At 57.1% G+C, this 8069-nt stretch overlaps 1 protein-coding gene and 1 long non-coding RNA gene across 3 annotated transcripts; both read left to right on the forward strand.

The window, feature by feature from the left end:
- The first annotated feature begins 1645 nt into the window (after positions 1–1645).
- Positions 1646–4541, forward strand: LOC130259430 (serine/threonine-protein kinase pim-1-like). The gene is made up of 5 exons (XM_056503688.1): positions 1646–2431; positions 2552–2605; positions 2783–3149; positions 3761–3937; positions 4192–4541. The coding sequence occupies exons 1-5, from the start codon at positions 1646–1648 to the stop codon at positions 4296–4298; spliced, it is 1491 nt and encodes a 496-aa protein (XP_056359663.1). The 3' UTR covers positions 4299–4541.
- An 88-nt stretch (positions 4542–4629) lies between these two features.
- LOC130259233 (uncharacterized) lies at positions 4630–6424 on the forward strand. Of its 2 annotated transcripts, none has more exons than XR_008841599.1 (3): positions 4630–4681; positions 5356–5468; positions 5883–6424. It is a non-coding gene; the product is annotated as an uncharacterized LOC130259233 (long non-coding RNA). The 2 variants fall into 2 exon arrangements; XR_008841600.1 differs by lacking the exon at positions 4630–4681 and adding an exon at positions 5023–5175.
- The last annotated feature ends 1645 nt before the right edge of the window (positions 6425–8069 follow it).

An 8069-nucleotide genomic window follows, 5' to 3' on the forward strand; every position in this document is an offset into this window, starting at 1 on the left:
CACCTTAATGTCCTGTCTCTCCCTTGAATTCCTAGACTCCTTAAGCTCTCTTACTGGCCGCCTCTGTGTCTCTCTCTGACCCTGTTCCCTACTTTCTCGTACCATCCTTCTAACTTGCCGTTTCTGACTTTCCTCTAAACAAACAGGTTTTTTTGTATTTACCCAAATATTTAATCTCTGTTTTATCCAATCCTCTGTTGACCCAAATATTGGCCAGAACACGTTTCCTGAAATCTCCTTCCCACCCCAAACTTCTACACAGTAATATATCATTTTTGCCTTATCCTTCCCTTCCATTCCAGGGAAATGGTCCCAATTTTCTAGTAAAAATCCTAAGGGACTATCTCTAGGTATGGGTGGGAGTTTAACACTTGCAGGAGGTTTACTCTTCCCCTGCCCCATTTCCTCCGGAGTACCTTCACTCACACCAAAAATCACTTTCGCTTCCCCTGTTTCGTGGCCCACGCCCTCGCGGGCCGATGGGAACCGCACTACTAAGGGTCCGCACTCGCTTGGGGAATCTGGCTGCCAGTCCCCCTCTCACACACACACCACACGTTGTACTCCGGGATCCCGACCCCGCCCGAACGGATCCCTTATACTTACGCGTCCTGCGTCTTCGTCCGGACTTTGTGCACAAAATTTAAGGGGTCAATTGGGCCCTCCTACCTTTGCTTTTGCTTTCTTAATTTTAGGTTCGTCGGTCGAGGTTGGGATAGGACTCCCGTCCCTGGGGCCACCAAAATGGTGGGGCGCGCCTCCCTGCAGGCAGAGAGCCCCTCCAAAATCTCGATCCGAGTACGGCACCAAATTTGTTATAAATGAGCGCAATGGGCCATATAAGATCAAATAACAATTTAAAGATTTATTGGTTACAGAAAGCAAAAGCAAATTCAGCGCGCTGGACAGCAGGGGAGTCTCCACTCCACCACCTGCTGCGCCCACCCCCCCTTAGTCTGTTCCTTTTAAGCTGTTAGGTTTTTGGGTGATGTGCTCCTCCTTTAGTAATTCTGCGCATGCTCCTCCAGTTGCTAGGGGGTCTTTTTCTGCCTTCTGGTGGTCGGGGGATGAGGGCGAGTAGTCTTCCTCAGCCACTGACTCCTTTCTTGGCACTTAAAACAATATGTAATTATGCAAGCAAAGCAAAACACATTCTGGCTTTTTACTTTAAGGCCTATCAAGCAAAGCAAAGCTATTAACAAGTTCTAGCGATATCTTTTTCAAGGTCTGTCTGTCAGAGGATCAAAGCAGAACAACCCCCATTCTGACCTCACAAATCTTGGTGATATTCCTCCAAGGTCTAAAGTCTGTCAGGCGAACAAAAGGCCTCTTATTTATTACAGATGACTTGTGAGTTTTAGGCACTCTAAAATACCACGAGCTACACACAGTTTGCCTTCTCCTGGTTTTGTTGGAAAGCAATGCTGGAGACATAAGTGCAGAGCTTGGCTCGGGCAGGAATCCTCCAGCCAGGGAATGAGCCCCGGCAGTGTCTGAGCCTCAGCAGGGCCAATGCACAGCAGCGACCGAGGGGATTCCTGTGTCCCCGTGCAGGAGTCAGGACTCTGGGCCTTGGCTCAACAGGGCAAAGTTGCAGTGTTGGGACAGACCCAGGGGCTGCCCCCGGGGCGCGCGGGGCTCGGCCATGGGGCGAGTGGGGCGAGCGGGGAACGGACACACGGACACGCGGACAAACGGCCCCGGCGCTTCAGTTGCAGCGGCAGCAGCGGCAGCAGCGGCAGCAGCGGCAGCAGCAGCGAGTCTACAGACCCTCTCCACCTCTCTCTTGTTCCTCCTCTCCCTCTCTCGCTGTCCCGCACCCTCTTCCCCGCTCTCCCTTCCCCGGACCCCCCGCTGCTCTCCCCCTCTTCCCGTTCCGGACCAGGCCATGCCCCCGGGCCGCCCCCGGCCCCGGGCGAGGCTGCCCCGTCCGCGTCCCCGCCCCCGCCCGTCCCGCCGCGGTCTCGCCTCCGCCCGGCTCTGGCCGTACTGGCGGTGGCGCTGCTGGGCGGGCATCAGTGCCTGGGGCTGGGGCGGCATCGCCGCCCTTTGGCTCCGCCTGGCCCGAGCCCGAGCCCGGCCCCGGCCCCGGCCCCGGCCCCGGCCCCTCCCGGGGCCCGCGGAGGACACACGCGGCGCGGCCGCTTCCGCCGCCCCCGCCGCGGCTTCCCCGGCCCGAGCTGCGCCGCTCGGCAGCGCGGCCGCCGACCCCGAGCCGCCGGGGCTCGGGATGGGTGGGGATGCCCGGCCCGGGTCGCTCGCGGGGCGCTCGGGGGCCGTGTCTGGCCCCGGGCCGAGCGCTGACGGCCGCGTGTCGCCCGCAGGGAAGGCGCAGGAGGCCTTGCAGGAGCGGTACCGGCTGTGTTCGCTGCTGGGCAGCGGCGGCTTTGGCAGCGTCTTCTCGGGGACCCGGCTCGCGGACGGCGCCCCGGTGAGTGGCGGGGCCGGCGGCGGGCGGAGAAGGAGGAGGAAGAGGAGGAGGAAGAGGAAGGGAGCGGGGCGCGGCGGGGCAAGCGGCGAGCTCAGCCCGCTGCTGCCCCTTTGCTCGCAGGTGGCCATCAAATGCCAAGTGCCGCGGGATCGCATCCAGCACTGGGGCGAGCTGGTGAGTGAGCGGGGCCAGCGGCAGGAGCCGGGGCGTGCCGGGCGGCGAGGAGCCGAGGCCCGGCAGGGAGAGCGGGCGTGGGGTGAGCGGGGCGTGCAGAGCATCCCGGGCTAGCTGAGGAGTCCCAGAGCCCTGGCACGGCCTCGCCCCGCTGACGGCATCGTGCTCCTCGCGCAGCCCAACGGCGCCCGTGCGCCCCTGGAGATCGTGCTGCTGGACAAGGTGTCCACTGGCTTCCGTGGAGTCATTCAGCTGCTGGAGTGGTTTGAGCTGCCCAGCTGCTTCTTGTTGGTTCTGGAGCGTCCGGAGCGATGTCAGGACCTCTCTGATTTCATCGTGGCCCGGGGGTTCCTGCCGGAGGAGGAGGCGCGGGGGCTGTTCCGCCAGGTGCTGGAGGCCGTGCGGCACTGCAGCAGCTGCGGGGTCCTGCACAGGGACATCAAACCGGGCAACATCCTCATCGACCTGGCCAGCGGGCAGCTTAAACTGATTGACTTTGGCTGTGGCACCTTCCTCCAGGACACAGTCTACACCCAGTTTGCAGGTGAGCCGAGCCTGGGCGATGCTCCTGGGAATATCATGGCCCAGCCCGGCTGTGGTGCCAGGGATTCCCCCCTTTGCTGCAGGCCATGGCATTGCTTCTGCAGCCAAGTTGCTTTTGGGTGGGGGTCAGAGGGGGGCCAGCTGCCCGCCCTGCCAAGCGCATCCACCACACATTCAGCCGTGGCTGGAGCTGGGGCAGCCAGCCCAACACAAACCCCATGGGGGTGGCAGAGAGGGGGGTCAGACCTGGCACCGCTCAGTTTGGTGATCAGGTGAGGAAGGGCTTGGACTTCTTTGCTGCCCCTGTTTCCCTTGGCTTATAGATGTGTTTTGGGGGCAGTACAGGCAGGGAGGAGAGTGGGTGTTTCCCACTGCTGGGTGGGTTTTTCTTCTGTGTGTCATGGTTGGGCCTTCCCAGGGCTTCTGCTGCCCTCTCCCAACACCAGTGGCTTCTTTTCCAGCCCCAGTTTTGTACACAAGTCCCAGGTGCTGGTGAGGAGGCAGCGGGTCACCCCCTGTGCCACTGGTGCAGCCCCCTCATGCCCAGGGGTGCTGGGGCCAGGCTCTGGGAGAAGCAGCATCCCCCTGATGAACTCCATCTGTATTCCATAGGAACACCGTCCTACAGCCCCCCAGAATGGACCCACCTCAAATGCTACCACGGCGAGGCAGCAACGATCTGGTCCCTGGGCATCCTGCTGTACCAGATGGTCTGCGGGAAGCACCCGTTCAAGAAGGGCCGGGACATCATCTGGGGCCAGCTCAAGTTCCCACAAGGGCTCTCTCAAGGTGGATCCTCATCTCTGGGCACAGGGAATACCAGTGCTGGGAGACAGCAGTGGGCTCGTGACCATCCTGCTCTGGCAGCTGCTGAGGAGGTGGCACATGTCCTGCTCTCCTGCTCTCCTCCAAAACAGGGAATTGACTGGAAAGTTTAGGCCCAGATCTGAGCACATCCAGCAGAACCTGGGCACAGGAACAGTGGGGCAAAGCAAACAGGATCCTTCTCCAACTGACTGGTGATTGCTGGTTTCTCTCCCCAGAGTGCCAAGATATTATCAGTTGGTGTTTATCCATGCGCTCCTTGGACAGGCCATCTGTGGAAGATCTGTTCTATGACCCTTGGCTGCAGGATGTTCATCTGCCCTAGAAGATGGGAGAGATTCACAGGCACCGTTTGATCCAGGAGCCTGGATCAAACAGCTCCACACATCTCTTGGTGATAAGAAGCAAAGAAACCCAGACTTTTTTTCCCTGCCTGTACCATGGAGCAGGGGCCATCAGATGGGAACATCTGTTCTGGATGGTCAAGCTGGTCTTACAAGCACTGGCAGCCACTGTCCAGCCTGGTTTTACTTGTCCTGCTTCAGTGATGGCTGAATCCCTGGGCAGAGCACAGACAGCTTGGTCTGGCCCCCAGGGAAGGAGAACCTCAAGGATGACAACCTCTTCCTGACCTGGCCACTGGCAGCTGGAGATGATCGACTTTGATTCTGGCACCTTCTTCAAAGACACTCCACGCCCAATTTGCAGGTGAGTCCCCAGGCAGGGGGATGCTCCCAGATCTGGGCATGGCACGGCCTGGCCAGGCACCAAAGGTTCCCCCCTTTGCTGGGGGGAATGCAAGGACCTCTTCAGTGGGCTGCCAAGCTGCTTTTTGGCTCTGGGCGGCTGCTGAGGGGCTGGATGTGCCATGGCTGGCTGCAGGCTGGGCACACGTACTGCCCTCCTGCTCTGCTCCCAGGGGCAGCAGTGACTGGGAGGTTTGTTCCCAGCTCTGGGCACAGCCAGCATGGCCTGGGCTCTGCAGGGGTTGGGACAAGGGGGACAGGAGCCTTCAGCTGATGGGCGGTTTCTGGTTTCTCTCCTTGCAGCTGGGCTCTGTGGATGCTGAGGCAGCTCTGGGCTGTGCCAGGGCTCTGCTGGGCTCAGTCCTGGGCACAGGGCTCTGCCCTCACAGGGCTCTGACAGCTTTGTATCTGATGAGCCCGTTCTGAGCACACCGCCTGAGCTTTCTGCTTTTGCAGGTGTGGGAGACTCTCCTGCAGGCCAAGAGATTGCAGTTAGGGACACACACCCAATTGGCAAGAACCCAAACTCTCCATGGTCCTAGCTGAACTCCTGGATCTCCACAGGATGTTTTGTCTGTCCCACTCTTCATTCCTTCTTGGCTGGAATTGTGCAGTTGCACTTTCTTTCTCCTCTAGAAGTGCCAAGAGTGGGCAAAACCTGGCAAGAGGGCGTGTTCCTAAGGCAGTGCAGCCTGGAGCTGATGGATGGAGAATTGCCCTTCTGCACTTCCAAACCAGGGCAAAAAGCTGTAAGTGGGAATTTCCATCTTTAGGAAATCACTCACAATTTCAAAGGAAATGTGCACCTCATTTAAAGGGTGAGAAAGAAGGGCATCTTCTAAAAGATTTGGGATTTGACATTTAGATTTAGAATTTAGATTCCCAGTAGTGCTTGGAGGTGGCAGGGCACAAAGCAATTTCCTCTTGCTTCAGCCACAATTTAAAATAACAATAGTGGAAATAAACCCCAAAATTGTTTTAAAAAGTCTTCTGAGGTCAGTGAGATGAACCCATGCCATCAGCACATTTACAAAGTAAATAACTTAGTTCTTGTTTTAAAAAAATCACTTACCCCTTTATCCATAGCTATGAACTATTTTTCAGTAACACCTTCATTTTGTTTTTATCTTTCACATTTTTTCTGTGGTTTTTCCTTAAACCAGAAAACATGGCATAAAAAAGAGTGTCCTTGGCTCCTGGTTCCCGTGTGGAGCAGCTCCTTCCCACTGGCTGAGCTGCTCAGGCAGAGCCCAGCAGCTCCTGGCCCTGCAGGGCTGAGGCTTTTCCCTGGTGCTGGGCACAGACTGATGGAGCAGCACTGCTGAGCACAGGGACACACAGAGGGACCAGGAGCAGCTGCCTTTGTCCATCTGCTGCTCCAAGGGCCAAACTCTGAGCAGACAGGGCTGGAGGAGACTCGCAGGCTCCCTGTTTGCTGTGCTGCCCCACTTGTGCCCGGCCCAGCTCTGTGTGGGGCAGAGGGAGAACAAGGGGCAGCTCCCTCCCAGCCCTCAGCCCAGGGACCCCTCTGGCCCCGGGGCTTGGGGCACTGTCAGCACCCACTGCTCCAGCCACCGCTTCTGCTGGCACTGACAGCAATACCCAAACTGTGGCTGATCCCAAGGGAGCAGCAGCAGTGCCTGGATCTGATCCCTGATTCTGGGCAGGGCTGGACAAATGACCCCCGCAGCAGCAGCAGCAGCAGCAGCACATGGACCTGACTTCCAGCACAGCCCCTGCAACTCTTCCCTCCCGTGTGCAGTGGTGGCACCCGGGAGCCCCCAGTGCCAGCAGGGACTCGAGATGGCAGCCCTGGGCTCCTGGAGGTTGTGCTGGGAACAGAGGTGGGGACTCCCTGTCCATGTGGAGCTTCCAGGTGGAAAAGCTGCTGTGAGCAGGCAGCTCCTAGGGCAGAGAAAGGAAGGGCTGGAGCCCTTGATCTGTCGAGCACAGGGGGAACAGAGGGCACAGCAAGAGGGACAAAACCAGTCAGGGTCAGAGACTGGGAAGAGCCAGACCTGGGAGCAGGAAGAGCTGCTTCACTGCACCCTTGGAGAAAGCTCTTGGCTGGTTCAAAGTGCTGGAAGGTGTGTAGGGGAGGGAGGAGGCCACACCAAACAATGCTGCTGGTTCCACACCCTCCCCTCTCAGTGTCCCAGAAGGAATTGGATGAACTGTGTTCTTCTCTCCGAGTCGTCTGGTCCAGCATGAACAGCTTAGCACCAGGAGCTGGAAGAGCTGAAGCCTTAGGCCACAAGAGCTGACCAAGAGGGGACTTTTGGACCAAAGTAATGCTGCTAACATGGACCTAGCTGAATGCAGCAGGTGGAATCCTGGAATTATAGAATCCTTTCTTTTGGGAAAGACCTCTGAGCTCACCCAGTCCTGGTGTTCATCCAGCACTGTCAAGCCCAGCCCTAAATCACATTCCTGAAGTACCAAAGCCTGGATAAGAGGCCCTGACTGAGGGCTGAACAACAGGCCCTGAGGCAAAGGTGATCTCTGGATGAACCTTCCAGCCAAATGCTATCTTTGTATCCACTCATTAACGAAATATGCATGGTTATTAGCACTCTGATAGATGTGTGCACTCATTAGTGAAAAACGGATTGACCTTTCTGTATTTAGAAGCTGAACAAGGCTGTGAAATCCAACATCTGGCCTTGTTTGGGGGTGTTTGGTCAAAGCCAACTCCCTTGGTTCCTCCTTGAGCCCTGGCCAGGCTTTGGGAGGAGCCCAGAGGAGGATGAAACCAGCTGTTCCTGCACTAGAAGTGCTGTCAGTTTGTTTATTCAGCACTGTCAGAGCTGGGCCCTCTCACAGCAGGGCTGGAAGCCTCAGCTGTGGCTGGAAGCACCTGCAGGAATTCCCAGTGTCCAGGAGTGGCTCTGCAGCCCTTGGCTGTGACAGCTTCCCCCAGCTGATGTGTGCCACCTGGGTGATGGCAAAGTCTGGGGGTAACTGGAGATGGACCTTTCTAAATCACTGTGGGCAATCTTTGGTAGTGATGATTGGGTGCATGGCTCAGGTTCTCCTTTTGTGATTCTTTGCTTCTTTGAACTTTAGAAAATTACATTGATTCCTTCAGTTGGTGTCTGTGTCTTTGGTGCTGACCTTGCCCACTGGTAAAACCAAATTGGTGTAGTCTGGCTGGATCACAACAAAATGTCACTTTTTAAATGTAAATGTAAGGAATCAGTCCCATCTGAAATTCCTGGATGCAAAGCCCTTCCCTAGAGTTCACTGTCTCTGCAGTGGGCTGAGGTCAGAGCAGCGTGTGAGCAGTGGAGCAGTCAGTTAAAAGAGGCTGAACCACTGGATGTCTTCCAATGCACCCAAAAATTGCATAT

The sequence above is a fragment of the Oenanthe melanoleuca genome, chromosome 14 (genome assembly GCF_029582105.1).
Source record: "Oenanthe melanoleuca isolate GR-GAL-2019-014 chromosome 14, OMel1.0, whole genome shotgun sequence".
In the NCBI taxonomy this organism is placed as follows: Eukaryota; Metazoa; Chordata; class Aves; order Passeriformes; family Muscicapidae; genus Oenanthe; species Oenanthe melanoleuca.

Bases quoted from the DNA above. Each gene is read 5' to 3' on its own strand.
- LOC130259430 (XM_056503688.1), top strand. From the start codon at position 1,646: ATGGGGCGAGTGGGGCGAGCGGGGAACGGACACACGGACACGCGGACA. The intron at 2,432-2,551 runs GTGAGTGGCGGG...CTTTGCTCGCAG, and splicing joins GGCTCGCGGACGGCGCCCCG to GTGGCCATCAAATGCCAAGT. The intron at 3,150-3,760 runs GTGAGCCGAGCC...TGTATTCCATAG, and splicing joins AGTCTACACCCAGTTTGCAG to GAACACCGTCCTACAGCCCC.